The sequence below is a fragment of the Schistocerca gregaria genome, chromosome 1 (genome assembly GCF_023897955.1).
Source record: "Schistocerca gregaria isolate iqSchGreg1 chromosome 1, iqSchGreg1.2, whole genome shotgun sequence".
Lineage (NCBI taxonomy): Eukaryota > Metazoa > Arthropoda > Insecta > Orthoptera > Acrididae > Schistocerca > Schistocerca gregaria.
Window position 1 is genome coordinate 129,051,578 of NC_064920.1, and position 18,716 is coordinate 129,070,293.

Below are 18,716 nucleotides of genomic sequence, written 5' to 3' on the forward strand. Positions count from 1 at the left end.
GTATGCATTGTACTGTTTCAAGTTGGAGATTAATATTTCATCCCACAAACTTCATTTTAAACTGCCTCTTGTATATTCGATCTGTAGGAAGCAGAGAGACTGAACCCTCATAGAGATGAGTGTGGGAAGAATTCCGTGCACAGCTGATACATATGACTACCAGCACTCTGCACAACACACAGCACGATACGTTAGTTGCGGTCCATTGTGGTTGAACTCTAAATAAGCGCTAGCCCGCCTGCCCTGCTGCCACCTGCAACAGGTCTGCCCATACTGCGTTGTCGTGTGCACCCTCCCATGGCAGGCTTCTGCACTGTTCGCACCAGCTTGGCTGCCTCCATCGTGCGTCTGCTGGGAGAGATAGTAAGTCCCTCCACCCCCTGAAAAGGCCACATAGAGCAGGAAGTGACTAACCTTGGGCCAAGACCACCAACACAGAACTGGAGAAGTCCCTGGGAAATCTGGCAGTGGACCAATCGTGCAGAGAGTTAACTCCGACGACACTGGCCCCACCCAAATGGGCATGGATGCTGTGGCAGTGGGAGTCCACTGGTAGCAGTGGAAATTACGGCACCTCCATCGATGACGGGATGGGGATGCAGGGGAAGAGGAGGAGGGGGGTGGATCCAAATCCATGAGCTCCAGACTGGCAGGCACAAGTGTGGGCTCCACTAGGAGCTGCTGTTGTTGGTGACAGGAGACAGCAGAGCACTTGGAGCGACAACATGAAAGCATGTCGCTGCGAGCAGGAGCGCTCACCTGGAACAATGTCATGACCCAACCTGCAGACCAGGAGACTATTGTAGTGATGTTCCAACAGGTTGTAGCTGGAGCTGATTGGCATGGCGAGTCAGTTGCTCTCTACCAACATCAACCACAAACCACTTCCAACCTTTGTTGCTCACCGTGACACCCAGCAGCCAACCCTGCCACCTGTCAAAAGACTGGGCACAAATGGCAGCTCCGGGAGAAAAACAGAGCGGTCCACAGTTGGTGTGTGACTCAGGGTGCAGCAAACCCAGGAGAGCCTGCAGCTGGCATCTGTGCAAATGTCCTTGGTAGACTGCCCCCTCAGCTGGCATTGCACAGTATGTAGCCAGAAAGCTCAACAATGCATAATCACGTCAAGCGATGGACACAGGTGTCTTCATTTGGGCTTTAAATGTAAACACAAAGTACTCCACCTCCAAGTTAGAAATGGGTGAAATTGAGTGGTGATCAGATGTTGTATACCACCGCGAACGCAACAGTCCTCAAACTGCTGTGACACAAACTGCCAACTGTTGTTGATACCAGGGTCCTTGGAAATCCCTCAATGGCAAAAGTAACCAGCAGTGAGTGAACTGTGTCCATCAATGCTGTGGAGGACGGCTTGTCTAAGTGGTGGAAACTGGAGAATACAGTGATCACCAACAACTGCATGCTGCCGAAAAAGAGGCCGGTGAACTCGACATGCACATTGTGCCAAGGGTGCTCTGGGAATCGCCAAGGAGAGAAATGGGATGATGGTGTAGCCTGGTTCTGCGTATGACCCACACAAGAGCACACCAGATGTTCGATGACACAATCAGTCACTGACCATCAGACTTAACGTTGAGCCAGTGTCTTCATACGAGTCATACCCCAGTGTGACACACATAGCAGCTGGAGTATGTGAGGATGCAATGCCAGGGGGGTGACAGCACGGCAGCATCGTTCGTCTGTGACGGTATGAACCCCCAGGGCAACGTTGAGCCAATCATGGAAAAGGGAAAATGGACACTACACTGGGCCTACACCTGAAGAAATGGTCTCCAGCCAAACCAACTCGACTGCTGAAATGATACTCTGGAAAAGCAGGTCAGAGTCCATGGGGGTCACGACTTCACGTGCCATCAACAGAAAGTCTGACAGATTTTTCTGCAAGGTCTCATCCACTGCGAACACAAGAGCCCTCAGCTGATTGGATTGGGCTCCATCGGCAGCTGTGATAGCACTTTGGCATTGACCCCTTGGGCAGTGGTGTGGTAATAAATGTTGTCACAGTAGATGCTGAGATAGAGGGCCTAGTGCTGCAACCAGTGGATAGTCATATCCAGCTGCTTATAGTGAGGGGTCAAATAATAAACCAATGATTAGTGAGCAGTGACGAGCAGGATATTCACCCCATACTCAAGATGTGGAAATCCTTAAGCCCGAAAATAATAGCTAGCGCCTCCTCTTCCACCTGTGAATAATTATACTGTGTGGCAGAAAGTGTCTTGATGCTTTGAAGAAACTTCTAATATCTAAGATTGCACTCAGTAGTAGTTATTCCTGATGACCAGTTTTATTTGTTAAGACTGTCATCTTCTGATCTTTCAAAAACTTGGTGTTATAAGTGCTGCTCCATTATGACTGTATCACACATGCCATGTCGACATTATAGTGGATAGTATATGTGAGGTTATCAAAAAGCAATGAATTTTTTTTCTGTATTTATTCATCATCAACTTAGTCGTCTTCAAAGTAATCCCCCTCAGATGTAATACCCTTGTACAGTGCTTTTTCCAGTCTTGGAAGTGCTTCTGGAACTCATTTTTCACTATAGTGTTCAGCTCAATCAGTGATTTTGTTTTTATGTCATTAATGGTGCCAAAATGTCATCTTTCCATGGTTCCCATCAGTCTTGGAAATAGAAAGAAATCGCAGGGGGCCATGTTTGACAAATATGGTAGCTCAGGCAGATTAACAGTCTTGTTTGTTGCCAAAAAATCATGAACCATTGAGGTGTGAGTGGGAGCATTATAGTGCTGCAATTTCCATTTCTGGCTTTGCCACAGTTCTGGGTCATTCCATGTTAGTTCAACCATGGGCTCCAGCTCATAGTGTCAGGTTTAACTGAAATTAAGTACACTAATTCTACCATGTGTGGACCATTCGTGTACAAAGTATTAGTTTCCCCTGCCAATTAGTTCCAGAATTATGACTTGTGAAAGAAGGTGGTGTGACCCGGAAATTGCAACCCGCATCTAGCTATCTTATCTTGAGACCCAACTTCAGGTCTTAATAACTTTGGAACTATTCCACACAGTCCAGTAAAATTTTTACAACCTTGTAATATCCATTTAGAGAACACACTCTGTGAATCAAAACACCAACAACGTATTTCTGAGGGAAAATAAAAAATTCCAAAATGTGATTTTAAAAAATGTAATGCATTAAAAGGTATATATTGTAGGTGCCCTCTATGCCAAATATAATTCACTCAAAAAGGGTATAAATTTTTTTGTGGTAAGCTTAATGTGTCCTAAACACATACAGAACTCACCATGCCCATATCAGTCTCAAAAACTGAGTTACATGCACACGAAAATACAAAAATTTGAAAAATTACCTGATAAACATGTATTTTCTAAGTGTGGTAGCACAAAAGGGACAAGTGGTATCCAAGCCAAATTTTACACACTGTGTAAGAAGACCATAATGATATATATCTCAGAATTTCAGCATGTTATTGCAATACATTTGTGTACAATGGAAGTTGACAGATGTATTTGGTGATGTGGCCATTGTTCCACAACATAATTTTGTAAAAACATATCGTAAACTGTTCTGCCTCTTCTTATCCTCTCCCACAACTGTTTAATCATTAAGCAACAAGATGTAGACAGATTAACAAAATCTATCATTAATGTTTACTGCACCTTAACTGCTAAAAACCAGTCGATTCTGCTTTGAAAAGTAGTTCTCTCACGCTTTAGCTACTATACTCTGTACATTGAGTGGCAAATTGTACTGTCTTCCTGACACTGTGGTAGGAACTGGAACTGTCATAAGAATATGTTCAAAAGGAATTCAACACCTGTCTGCCAAACGTGGCCAATGAAATGATCTCGCTGGTCCTGCTATTGCCATGAAGTTCACAAATTTCATTGGGCTTCTGGTTCACAGCACTCTGCAACATATCCTAAGTACCATTTGTCATCATAAACAGCAATAACATAGCAACCTGGTTGTATGTTGCTATTTTTGCTTCTAAATCCTGAGTCAGACACACTGTGAAGACACATGTTGTGCATGAACCTATAGTTATAACTGAACAATCTACTCATCTGCACATTGTCAGAGTCCGCTGGAGAGAAGTGATGATGGCTCGTTGTGCCTGCAACAGGGTGTTCTAGTCTGCTTTTTAGCAACTCTTCGACTGATTTCACCTCATCTTTCGAAACATAGAATGATTATATGCCAGAGATATTTTTCTGTACCCTGGTAAATAATTGAAGAGGTGTTAGAATGTGACCTTCTGTAGGGTGCTACAGACTAGCTCATGATGCCATGCACTTAATGGTAGCACCAATACCATCACATACATTTTTACCATGACTTGTTGCGAAAAAAATTCCATTCTGCGTGAATCTGAAAATCATGGTAATGCATGCATAAATTTTTGAGATTTTCACAGTTTTTGTACTGACTAGCTGCCCCGTCACTGAAGTATTTCGCAAAATGTTGCAATGGAATCATGAACTAAACAGTCACTAAAAACAAAACGCACAGATTCTTGACAGACACATCACCTGATTCACCTCTATAATAAATAGCAAGAGGGTGGAGAGTTGCTTTACTGTTGTCCCAATGATATCTTTGGATGGCATCTTGAACTATAAATGTATAATTTTCAGAAAAGTCTAGTATTACTATAATTTCATCTTGTTTCAAATTATCCTTACAAAACTGGAGATAAGGTGATTGTGCTGTTGCTGTGAAGTCGGGTGTGGTCAGTTTGTCCGTTTTTTGTCAACACATTTCAACAAAATCTTCCACTGTATGTTGCTTTGTTTCAATACTTGTGCATTCCACGTGTGTCCATTGTTTATAAGAAACAAGTTCATCATCATCCACAAGTAGTTCACCATACAGTTTGTTATATATGTGTTCTGCAAGATTTGCCTTACCAGGACACTTTTCACACCTGTGTATCAGGCACTGGTAGGAACTGATGTCACACACTAGCAGCTTTATTGCACCTTTGTAACCCAGACCAGAATCCTTTATAGCAGCAAACATCAGCTTAGTATTTTGATGGGTCTCACATACACAAACATTGTGTGTGCCCCTTGCACTTACAGGCACAACCCATTTTGACCGAAGATTGAAAAAAGATGATAAACCTACTTCTGTAATGGGATACTTTTCCTTGAATTCTACATATAGTTCTGATATGTTGCATAGCAACAGTCTTTTTTGCATCTGTACACATACATTTCCCATTTTCACCATTACATAGTCTTTTTTTCCAGGCTTTATTCGGTTGTAGCCATTATTTTCATAAAACTCCGAAACTAGTAGCTTTATTTCTGAACTCAGTTGCTTACCCTGAGCCTGCTGAAGTTGTGGAAGCACTCCTTGGGTTGCTTTTGTTTTCCTAGCTTGCTTTACCATATATGTAGAAACATTGAATTTCTTTGCAGTGTAGTCAATAGACCAGCTGGAAGGTGCAAGGCTAAGAATAGCTACTTTTTACTGGCGTGTGGATATGGCACATTTTTCTTTCAAATCGTGCACAATTTTGTCCAAATCAGAGCATTTCTGGCATGATTTCTGTTCCTTTGAAGCAGATAGTTCTTCCTCTTCCACCATTAGTGTGTCAGATATTTTGTGTTTTAATTCCATTTGAGCTTCTTGTAGTTTTCTTCTACCCTAGCTGGTCCTGTCTCTTTTTCCAACTTTGTGTGTCTTCATGGGAGACAAACCAAGAGCAGTCACTGAAGTATTTAATTGCTCATCTGCTGTGGTTGTAGGTGGCTGATACTCTTTGTCACTGTCACATAAATTATCAGAATATTCTTCATTTTTTAGCAGTGTAACACACCTGGAACATAACTTTTGTCCTGGTTTCATGTTAAGTCCCATGCACTGATACACTTTCAATACTGATTTTATATCAGTTTCTCCGGGGCTACACTTCACTGTCTTCATATGAATCCAAAATGGATCAAAACAACTTCTTCGTAGGAAAGAATACTTATCCAGAAACACTTTCATATGATGATAAGAAACACTAAAGTTTCCTGGAACTGTACTTCTTGTGCCAACAGGGTGTATCCCGCATCTCCATAGCAACAAATCTTGGTCCGATTCATCCAGATCATACAGTACAAAGCGAATGCCACATTTTGTTCAATATGTTGTTTTATGACATTCAGACGCTTGTGCTCTACCAATACTGCAACTTGTTTGAACAAAAGCACCACTAGTACACTCTACTGCCTCCATACTGACTTTCCACAACAGTACTGACCAGTCTGAACTAGAATCTTAAAAACATGAATAACCTGTAATTGTTGCTTGTTTCCTTTGTTGTTCCTGCCTAACAATGACTCATTCTGTCCTGGAAAACTACCATTGTTTAACTTTCTGTTGCCTAATGGTTCCTTACACCCCCCCCCCCCCCCCCCCCCCACCCATGAACCATGGACCTTGCCGTTGGTGGGGAGGCTTGGGTGCCTCAGCAATACAGATAGCTGTACTGTAGGTGCAACCACAACGGAGTGGTATCTGTTGAGAGGCCAGACAAACGTGTGGTTCCTGAAGAGGAGCAGCAGCCTTTTCAGTAGTTGCAGGGGCAACAGTCTGGATGATTGACTGATCTGGCCTTGTAACAATAACCAAAACAGCCTTGCTGTGCTGGTACTGCAAACGGCTGAAAGCAAGGGGAAACTACAGCCGTAATTTTTCCCGAGGGCATGCAGCTTTACTGTATGATTAATTGATGATGGCGTCCTCTTGGGTAAAATATTCTGGAGGTAAGATAGTCCCCCATTCGGATCTCCGGGCGGGGACTACTCAAGAGGATGTCATTATCAGGAGAAAGAAAACTGGTGTTCTATGGATCGGAGCGTGGAATGTCAGATCCCTTAATCGCACAGGTAGGTTAGAAAATTTAAAAAAGGAAATGGATAGGTTAAAGTTAGATATAGTGAGAATTAGTGAAGTTCGGTGGCAGGAGGAACAAGACTTCTGGTGAGGTTACTACAGGGCTATAAACACAAAATCAAATAGGGGTAATGCAGGAGTAGGTTTAATAATGAATAGGAAAATAGGAATGCGGGTAAGCTACTACAAACAACACAGTGAACGCATTATTGTGGCCAAGATAGATACGAAGCCCACACCTACTACAGTAGTACAAATTTATATGCCAACTAGCTCTGCAGATGACGAAGAAATTGAAGAAATGTATGATGAAATACAAGAAATTATTCAGATAGTGAAGGGTGGTGAAAATTTAATAGTCATGGGTGACTGGAATTCGGTAGTAGGAAAAAGGAGAGAAGGAAACGTAGTTGAATATGGACTGGGGCACAGAAATGAAAGAAGAAGCCGCCTGGTAGAATTTTGCACAGAGCACAACTTAATCATAGGTAACACTTGGTTCAAGAATCATAAAAGAAGGCTGTATACATGGAAGAAGCCTGGAGATACTGACAGGTTTAAGATAGATTATATAATGGTATGACAGAGATTTAGGAACCAGGTTTTAAATTGTAAGACATTTCCAGGGGCAGATGTGGACTCTGGCCACACACTATTGGTTATGAGCTGTAGATTAAAACTGAAGAAACTGCAAAAAGGTGGGAATTTAAGGAGATGGGACCTGGGTAAACTAAAAGAACCGGAGGTTGTACAGAGTTTCAGGGAGAGCATAAGGGAGCAATTGACAGGAATGGGGGAAAGAAATACAGTAGAAGAAGAATGGGTAGCTTTGAGGGATGAAGTAGTGAAGGCAGCAGAGAATCAAGTAGGTAAAAAGACGAGGGCTAGTAGAAATCCTTGGGTAACAGAAGAAATATTGAATTTAATTGATGAAAGGAGAAAATATAAAAATGCAATAAATGAAGCATTCAAAAAGGAATACAAACGTCTCAAAAATGAGATTGACAGGAAGTGCAAAATGGCTAAGCAGGGATGGCTAGAGGACATATGTAAGGATGTAGAGGCTTATCTCACTAGGGGTAAGATAGATACTGCCTACAGGAAAATTAAAGAGACCTTTGGAGATAAGAGAACCACTTGTATGAACATCAAGAGCTCAGATGGAAACCCAGTTCTAAGCAAAGAAGGAAAGCAGAAAGGTGGAAGGAGTATATAGAGGGTCTATACAAGGGCGATGTACTTCAGGACAATATTATGGAAATGGAAGAGGATGTAGATGAAGATGAAATGGGAGATACGATACTGCGTGAAGAGTTTGACAGAGCACTGCAAGACCTGAGTCGAAACAAGGCCTTGGAGTAGACAACATTCCATTGGAACTACTGACGGCCTTGGGAGAGCCATTCCTGATAAAACTCTACCATCTGGTGAGCAAGATGTATGAGACAGGCGAAATACCCTCAGACTTCAAGAAGAATATAATAATTTCAATCCCAAAGAAAGCAGGTATTGACAGATGTGAAAAATTACCGAACTATCAGTTTAATAATTAATTAACTAATGCGAATTCTTCACAGACGAATGGAAAAACTAGTAGAAGCCTACCTCAGGGAAGATCAGTTTGGATTCCGTAGAAATGTTGGAACACGTGAGGCAATACTGACCCTACTACTTGTCTTAGAAGTTAGATTAAGGAATGGCAAACCTACATTTCTAGCATTTGTAGACTTAGAGAAAGGTTTTGACAATGTTGACTGGAATACTCTCTTTCAAATTCTGAAGGTGGGAGGTGTAAAATACAGGGAGCGAAAGGATATTTACAATTTGTACAGAAACCAGATGGCAGTTATAAAGAGTCGAGGGACATGAAAGGCAAGCAGTGGTTGGGAAGGGAGTGAAACAGGGCTGTAGTCTCTCCCCGATGTTATTCAATCTGTATATTGAGCAAGCAGTGAAGGAAACAAAAGAAAAATTCGGAGTAGGTATTAAAGTCCATGGAGAAGAAATAAAAACTTCGAGGTTTGCCGATGACATTGTAACTCTGTCAGAGACAGCAAAGGACTTGGAAGAGCAGTTGAATGGAATGGACAGTGTCTTGAAAGGAGGATATAAGATGAACATCAACAAAAGCAAAACGAGGATAATAGAATGTAGTCCAATTAAATCGGGTGATGCTGAGGGAATTAGATTAGGAAATGAGACACTTAAAGTAGTAAAGGAGTTTTGCTATTTAGGAAGTAAAATAACTGATGATGGTCGAAGTAGAGAGGATATAAAATGTAGACTGGCAATGGCAAGGAAAGCGTTTCTGAAGAAGAGAAATTTGTTAACATCGAGTATAGATTTAAGTGTCAGGAAGTCATTTCTGAAAGTATTTGTATGGAGTGTAGCCATGTGTGGAAGTGAATCATGGACGATAAATAATTTGGACAAGAAGAGAATAGAGGCTTTTGAAATGTGGTGCTACAGAAGAATGCTGAAGATTAGATGGGTAGATCACATAACTAATGAGGAAGTATTGAATCTGGTTGGGGAGAAGAGACGTTTGTGGCACAACTTGACCAGAAGAAGGGATCGGTTGGTAGGACATGTTTTGAGGCATCAAGGGATCACCAATTTAGGACTGGAGGGCAGCATGGAGGGTAAAAATCGTAGGTGGAGACCAAGAGGAGTCTACACTAAGCAGATTCAGAAGGATGTAGGTTGCAGTAGGTACTGGGAGATGAAGAAGCTTGCACAGGATAGAGTAGCATGGAGAGCTGCATCAAACCAGTCTCAGGACTGAAGACCACAACAACAATAATGGTTGCTAACAATTTCTGCAGATTAATCTGAAACAAGTTGTCTGCATCATCACTATTACTTGCTAAATTGTGTTAAAAGAAACGTAACCAAATAAATGTCTGTCAACTTTTATTGTACACAAATACCTGGCAATAACAAGTTGTAATTTTGCTACATATTATATTATGATCTACTTAGGCAGTGTTTGAAATTTGGCTTGTATATAACTTGTACCTTTTGTGCTACCACACTTAGAAAATCTGTGTTTTTCAGGTAATTTTTCAAATTTTTGTATTATCGTGTGCATGAACTCTTTTTGTATGACTGATATGGGCAAGAAGAGTTCTGTGTGTGTTTAGGGCACATTGAGCTTACCAAAAAAAAATTTATACCGTTTTTGAGTGAATTATATTTGGCATAGAGGGCACCTACAATATGTACCTTTTAACGTATTACTTTTTTTAATCTCATTTTGGAATTTTTTATTTTCCCTCAGAAATATGTTGTTGGTGTTTTGGTTCATAGAGTGTGTTCTCTAAGTGGATGTTACTGGGTTGTAAAAATTTCACTGGACTGTGCAGAGTAGTTCCAAAGTTGTTAAGACCTGAAGTTGGGTCTGAAGATAGATCGCCAGATGCGGGTTGCAATTTCCGGGTCACGCCACCTTCTTTCACAGGCCATAATTCTGGAACTAATTGGCAGGGGAACTTAAAATTTTCTACATGAGTGTTCCACACTTGGTAACATTGGTGTGCTAAATTTCAGCCAAATCTGAGACTATCAGCTGGAACATTTTCTCAAATTGGTTGAATTGACATGGGATGACCCTTCTGGTTGTTTTATTTGGGGTGCTAGTACGGCCTTAAGGCAGGAACTCGTGGTGCTTAAGCCCACTGTAATCAATGAAAACAATGAGGAGAACCTACAAATGTGATTGAACTTGTCAAATGGTTTTCAGTTGTGGCTCTTCAAGCAGTTTCCATTGGGACTATTGAACCTTGGTTTCGATGTCATACCCATATAACCATACACCCATGTTTTGTCACCTGTTATAACCTTCTTTAGAAGTTCTGGATCACTGTCGACTTCATTCAGCAATTCCAGATTGATGTCTACACAATGTCATTTCTGGTGGACAGTGACCAGTTTCAAAATAAACTTTTCTGCTACATGTTTCATGTCTGAAACATCTGAAAAAATTTGCTTGACATGAGCCAAAGGATATGCCTGCGTCATCAACAATGTCTCTGATAATAATTTGGCAATTTTCCAGAACCATTTTCTTTACTACTTCCACAGTGTCATCAGTAATTGGTGTGGTAGTACATTCAGGGCATTCTTCACGTTCAATGAATTCTTGACACTTTTTGAAATGTTTATACCCCATTTTTCAGGCAAAATTTGATACAAATTTTTTGAGCTATCTTTTCCAAAAATAAAAAATTCACTGCGTACTCATAAACACAAACAACCTTTTTGAACAGCTGAAAATGCAGACACACATTAGGAATATGTGTACCAACCATATAAAAAAAAAGAAAACACCCTTTAAAAATCGGAGGTATAAAGCCTGCAAAATTAAAAATTCCCATTTCTTTTTGATCAAACCTCATAGCGTATTCCACATAGGATTGTTAAAAACAGAAACAGATTTCTCACCAACAAAAACAATACTGTTAAAAAAAACACCTTACCTAACAAGTGATGTCCATGCACAGGCATTCCACTGATACTTGTTCAGATGTTGAATTGTGCAGCAGCACAGATTTGTGCACACTTTTACATTTACAGAACAAGTTAAATGTAGCAGGGATTCACGTTCTTTGAAGTACAGAGTTCAACTGTTTTTATTGTTAACAAACCTGTGTGGAATAGGATGTATAACAACAAGTTTTTTGAAGTTCAGAAAATGAGTCTTAACTGTTGAAACTGGTCATCAGGAATAAATGGTATTGAAAGTGATTTGGATTGTTAAAGGTTTCTTCGAAACCAATAGAGATCACCTTCCAGTCTGTAAATAATTAGAAATTTCAATCATCTTTGATGCATAAGTAATGGGCTGTTCGGTGCTATCTGGGTTCTGATTGGACAGGATGGCACCGAGGCCATACTCAGACACATCACAGGCCGCAGTTGAAGGTTTACCAAGTGTAATGGAAGCCAGACAGGGAGCAGAGCACAAACACTGCTTGAGAGATTGAAAAGCTCATTTGCAATCTGCAGACCGGACAAATGTACAGCCCTTCTGGTGAAGCCAGTTAAGAGGATGGCAGATGTGCATGGCCTTGGGAATGAACTGAGCGTAATACAAAATCTTTCCCAAAGAAGACTGGAGTTCCTTAAGGTTCATGGATGCTGGTAGGTTGACAATGGCTGAGATATGCTTGTCTGCAGGGACTAGATCATTTTTACTAGGCACATGACCCAAAAAATACAGGTTCAGGGTGAAAATCTGCACATCTCTGGCTTGCCATGAAGACCATTCTGCAGAAGGTCTTGGAAAACTGACTAAAAAGTTTTGTAAATGCTCCTCCTGAGCAGAGCCTATTACCCAGAAGTCATCCAGATAATTGACGCAACAAGGAATGTCCTCAACTGCAGATACCATGGGTAAATTCCCGGCACAGAAAATATTCGAAATGGCAAGTGATGAAACTGGTAAAACCCAAAAGAGATATTGAGGCCTGGGAAAGTCCAAGAAACTGTGTCTAGTGCCAACTGCAAGATGATGCAGGAAAAATAATGCTCCCCCTCACCACACCCCTCCGCATTAATAACTTTAACAGCCTTGCCTGCTGTGGAATGGGTTACAAATCTTTGATACACTAGGCATTGACCATTTGTTTAAAATTATCACAGTGGAGCATGACACTGTTGGACTTCTGAATCACCGTCAAAGGAGTGGCCCATTGGTGCGACTCCCTGATCCAGCCAACGCTGCAACTCAGCCTTTACATTGTCACACGTGATGATTGAAATGGGGTGGGGCACAAAAACTGGGTACCACAAATGACATAAGAGAAACATGTGCCTCAAAATTTTCTGCTCAGTCCAAAGTGTTCTCTTGTAGCAGGTTATAGGACTGCTGTAAGGAGTCAAAATCATGAAAAGAGGTGGGTTGAGTCACTAAACGCACTTTGTCAATGATCTGGAAGCAAAAAGAGAAGATGTGTTGAGCCCAAAAATGTTTTGTGGCAATGGTGAATTGACTACTGCCGAGGCAGGTTGTCATTCCACATTCTTATAATGCACAGAAATGGACATTTGCCTCCGCAAAGCAATACGCTGTTCACTATAAGCAACCTTATGGGGCGGCTGTTGTAACTTGGGACATCCCAATTGCCTGTACACATCTGAGTTAGATGGCTGACTGTTGCTTCTGTGTGTACCTGAAATTTTATCACTACCAGTGTTAGCATAATACCCCGAGGGAATGTGTGCGGGGGTGTCAGAGGCAACCCTAGAGTCCACATAAAATGTTTGGACATCTGAAGACTGACTACAGCCCTTGGAGTGTCACAAACATTTGCCCAATGACCGATCCACTCGCACACCTCACATGGTGCCTGCAGGTGTGGCCAATCTCTGAAAATGTGCAACAAATGACAATCGGAGCAGGACCGGTTGCTCACACAACAGGAGGAAGAAGAACCATGCCAAGGACCCAAAACACGCTGCTGATGGAATTACGACACTGCGAGCTGCACAAACTCGATAAGCTCGGTACAGGTGAGGGCAGGCAGCACCGAAATGGCATTGCACCAGGACACGTGTCGACTCGGAACTTGGTGAGGCTATTTGTGATGTTATTCATGGCTCCAGGGTTTTGTTAACATGCACACCCAATTGTGCCACTTCCAATTATCAGGAAGGAAGCCCTTGCCATCACCGTAAGTTCATGTGTATCACAATTTGGGCAACGTCGGCTAAAGAAGGGTCAGTCAAGGTCAACACCTTAGTTTGCACCTCGTGATCAGGAGTAAACCTGACAGTCAAGTCCTGAATTAGTGTGCCTGCTTAAGAAGTAGCACATTTGGGATACTCAAAACGACACTTGTGTGAGAGGCCATGTAAATCTGTTATCCAGGCTTCATACAGCTGCCCGGGGCGCTTGTGGTGCTGGTTAAACTAAAACTTCATTGCCGCCACCACCACTGCTGCTGCCACCACCACCATCACCACCACCACCACCACCACCACCACCACATCACATGGGTTTGATGACCAAAATATTGCGTAAGCAACTGACAAAGCTCATCAAAGGAAAGCTTTTCAGGCTCAGTGGGTGGCTTAAAATTGTGGAGAACTGTATTAACCTGCATTGCTGGGCATCAATAAGGCAGCCATATATACTGGATGGTCAATACAGTTTACCTGGATATAGAGTAAGAACCAGCATAGGTAATTCTCCCATCTTTCCATCGAGTTATTGAAACCGGCAAACTGAATCAGGAGTGGCACATGTGGTACAATGGACACATGCGTCTCACCCCCCCCCCCCCCCCCCTTCACCCCCCCCCCCCCCCCCCCCCACACACACACACACACTCAACCAGCGTGCATTGTGGTTTACCTGCATCTGCACCTGCACCTGCTCCTGTTGCTGCTGCTGGTTCTTCTGTAGGTGTAACTATGCCTGCCAGCACTGCAGAAATGTCAGCCCCATGGTGGCCCTAGTAAAGGAAAAAGAAAAAATAGAAGGGGGGCGGGTCACATTCATAAGAATGTCCTTTGTCACCACTTCAAAATCTTCACAGGCATGACAATGCCACTTCACTACATAGTTGGCATAGATACTTTATGGACCGAAGGTGGCTCGATGATAGCCAGGGAACAGAACCCTGTGAGAGGGTAATGAACTCACATAGTGAGTCGATCTACAATGAAGCAGGCAGTTTGAACCTGTGTAGAGATAAGTATAGGAAAAAGTCGGCATGCGGCTGGTGTGGACAATTAACAGCTATGCACTTGGCACAACACGTGACATGTGATACACTAGGTGATGTCTGTGGTGGTCAAACTCGTTAAGTAAGCTCTGGCCCACCCAGCGTACTGCAGTATGCTGGCAAACACCTCTGCCAGCAGATCTGTTCATACCGTGTGTCACAAGCACCCTCCATGGCAAGATTCCACACTACTCTGCTGTGCTGTCCATGCCAGCTCGTCTGGCTCCATCATGATGTCTGCTTGCGTGGATACTAAAGGTGAGGTAGTGCTACAGCTTCCGTGCATCATATTGAAATTTGTTCTGTTTCACTACATTACCATGAAAAACAAAGCAAACAAAAAAGTGTGCAAACACATTTGATATCATAACCATTTCCATTCTGAACTGTTCACTGTCTCATTTCAAAAATAAAATGTTACTTTTTCTTAACAGTACCTCACTGTATGTGTTTATGTTGTTCTAATAGAAATTTTGCAAATATCATTTTGAATCATCATGAAATAGTAAGTCTCTAGGATTAAAAATCGATCATAAATTACATCTGCAACTTGGATGTATGTGTGGGATGGTCTAAGAGTTTTTTTTTTTTTTAATTTTGTTTAGGACCTTGGTAGCCCAAACCCAGGTGATGCACCTCCAATCATAAGAAATGAGGTACTGCAAATAATCCGTCGACAGAATAGGGTTGCATCTGTAGACATCTTCCGAGGGTAAGTGAACATTCTTCACATCACTAACTAAAGAAATAAACTTTAATGCTACTATACACTCACTGCAAAGTAATAATTTGTTTAAAAATATGGAAAAATTACAGTCATTGGTAAAACAAAGACAGATAATGGTAAGAAGCTGATGATTTGAACAAAGAGAATGTTCTGTAAAAGGTAAAAGAAGGAGATTATTTTATTTTGATCTGTATTATTTATTTTGATCTGTATTATCATCTTTAATATTATTACTGTCATTACTGTCACTGTTGCTGCTATTTTATCCACTTTTCATCTCAACGCAGTAATCTCTTTTTCACTTTGAGTCAACACATCTGAGACATTACTGGCCGCAAATTTTATCGTTTGAACAACTTATAAAAACATTACTAAGAGTACAGAGGCAGTATTAACTGCAGATTACTTGAGTACTGTTTTAGTGTATACAGTAAAGAGTTAGCACCATTGCATTGTAAGACCAAGGGTTCTCTTTTTGTCAGTTTGCTACTATGTGTCCTTGATATGTTTTTGTTAAGCAAAATTATTGTTGTTGTTGTTGTGGTCTTCAGTCCTGAGACTGGTTTGATGCAGCTCTCCATGCTACTCTATCCTGTGCAAGCTTCTTCATCTCCCAGTACCTACTGCAACCTACATCCTTCTGAATCTGCTTAGTATACTCATCTCTCGGTCTCCCTCTACGATTTTTACCCTCCACACTGCCCTCCAATGCTAAATTTGTGATCCCTTGATGCCTCAAAACATGTCCTACCAACCGATCCCTTCTTCTAGTCAAGTTGTGCCACAAATGTCTCTTCTCCCCAATCCTATTCAATACCTCCTCATTAGTTACGTGATCTATCCACCTTATCTTCAGTATTCTTCTGTAGCACCACATTTCGAAAGCTTCTATTCTCTTCTTGTCCAAACTAGTTATCGTCCATGTTTCACTTCCATACATGGCTACACTCCAAACAAATATTTTCAGAAATGACTTCCTGACACTTAAATCTATATTCGATGTTAACAAATTTCTCTTCTTCAGAAACGCTTTCCTTGCCATTGCCAGTCTACATTTTATATCCTCTCTACTTCGACCATCATCAGTTATTTTACTTCCTAAATAGCAAAACTCCTTTACTACTTAAAGTGTCTCATTTCCTAATCTAATTCCCTCAGCATCACCCGATTTAATTGGACTACATTCCATTATCCTCGTTTTGCTTTTGTTGATGTTCATCTTATATCCTCCTTTCAAGACACTGTCCATTCCGTTCAACTGCTCTTCCAAGTCCTTTGCTGTCTCTGACAGAATTACAATGTCATCGGCGAACCTCAAAGTTTTTACTTCTTCTCCATGAATTTTAATACCTACTCCAAATTTTGCTTTTGTTTCCTTCACTGCTTGCTCAATATACAGATTGAATAACATCAGGGAGAGGCTACAACCCTGTCTCACTCCTTTCCCAACCACTGCTTCCCTTTCATGCCCCTCAACTCTTATGACTGCCATCTGGTTTCTGTACAAATTGTAAATAGCCTTTCGCTCCCTGTATTTTACCCCTGCCACCTTTAGAATTTGAAAAAGAGTATTCCAGTCAACATTGTCAAAAGCTTTCTCTAAGTCTACAAATGCTAGAAACGTACGTTTGCCTTTTCTTAATCTTTCTTCTAAGATAAGTCGTAAGGTCAGTATTGCCTCACGTGTTCCAACATTTCGACGGAATCCAAACTGATCCTCCCCGAGGTCCGCATCTACCAGTTTTTCCATTCGTCTGTAAAGAATTCGCGTTAGTATTTTGCAGCTGTGACTTATTAAACTGATAGTTCGGTAATTTTCACATCTGTCAGCACCTGCTTTCTTTGGGATTGGAATTATTATATTCTTCTTGAAGTCTGAGGGTATTTCGCCTGTCTCATACATCTTGCTCACCAGATGGTAGAGTTTTGTCAGGAATGGCTCTCCCAAGGCCGTCAGTAGTTCTAATGGAATGTTGTCTACTCCAAGGCCTTGTTTCGACTCAGGTCTTTCAGTGCTCTGTCAAACTCTTCACGCAGTATCGTATCTCCCATTTCATCTTCATCTACATCCTCTTCCATTTCCATAATATTGTCCTCAAGTACATCGTCCTTGTATAAACCTTCTATATACTCCTTCCACCTTTCTGCCTTCTCTTCTTTGCTTAGAACTGGGTTGCCATCTGAGCTCTTGATATTCATACACGTGGTTCTCTTCTCTCCAAAGGTCTCTTTAATTTTCCTGTATGCAGTATCTATCTCACCCCTAGTGAGATAATCTTCTACATCCTTACATTTGTCCTCTAGCCATCCCTGTTTAGCCATTTTGCACTTCCTGTCGATCTCATTTTTGAGACGTTTGTATTCCTTTTTGCCTGCTTCATTTACTGCATTTTTATATTTTCTCCTTTCATCAATTAAATTCAATATTTCTTCTCTTACCCAATGATTTCTAGCAGCCCTCGTCTTTTTACCTACTTTATCCTCTGCTGCCTTCACTACTTCATCCCTCAGAGCTACCCATTCTTCTTCTACTGTATTTCTTTCCCCTATTCCTGTCAATTGTTCCCTTATGCTCTCCCTGAAACTCTGTACAACCTCTGGTTCTTTTAGTTTACCCAGGTCCCATCTCCTTAATTTCCCACATTTTTGCAGTTTCTTCAGTTTTAATCTACAGGTCATAACCAATAGATTGTGGTCAGAGTCCACATCTGCCCCTGGAAATGTCTTACAACTTAAAACCTGGTTCCTAAATCTCTGTCTTACCATTATATAATCTATCTGATACCTTTTAGTATCTCCAGGGTTCTTCCACGTATACAACCTTCTTTCATGATTCTTAAACTAAGTGTTACCTATGACTAAGTTGTGCTCTGTACAAAATTCTACCAGACGGCTTCCTCTTTCATTTCTTAGCCCCAATCCATATTCGCCTACTATGTTTCCTTCTCTCCCTTTTCCTTCACTCGAATTCCAGTCACCCATTACTATTAAATTTTCGTCTCCCTTCACTATCTGAATAATTTCTTTTATTTCATCGTACATTTCTTCAATTTCTTCGTCATCTGCAGAGCTAGTTGGCATATAAACTTGTACTACTGTAGCAGGTGTGGGCTTCGTATCTATCTTGGCCACAATAATGCGTTCACTATGCTGTTTGTAGTAGCTTACCCGCATTCCTATTTTCCTATTCATTATTAAACCTACTCCTGCATTACCCCTATTTGATTTTGTGTTTATAACCCTGTAATCACCTGACCAGAAGTCTTGTTCCTCCTGCCACCAAACTTCACTAATTCCCACTATATCTAACTTTAACCTATCCATTTCCCTTTTTAAATTTTCTAACCTACCTGGGCGATTAA

At 41.3% G+C, this 18,716-nt stretch overlaps 1 protein-coding gene across 1 annotated transcript in view; it reads left to right on the forward strand.

The window, feature by feature from the left end:
• LOC126334812 (heparan-alpha-glucosaminide N-acetyltransferase-like) overlaps positions 1-18,716 on the forward strand; it is a 92,978-nt gene that overhangs the window by 24,668 nt on the left and 49,594 nt on the right. Inside the window, exon 5 of the mRNA XM_049997453.1 lies at positions 15,233-15,339. Within this exon, the coding sequence (XP_049853410.1) occupies positions 15,233-15,339 (107 nt within the window). The remainder of the gene's footprint in view (positions 1-15,232; positions 15,340-18,716) is intronic.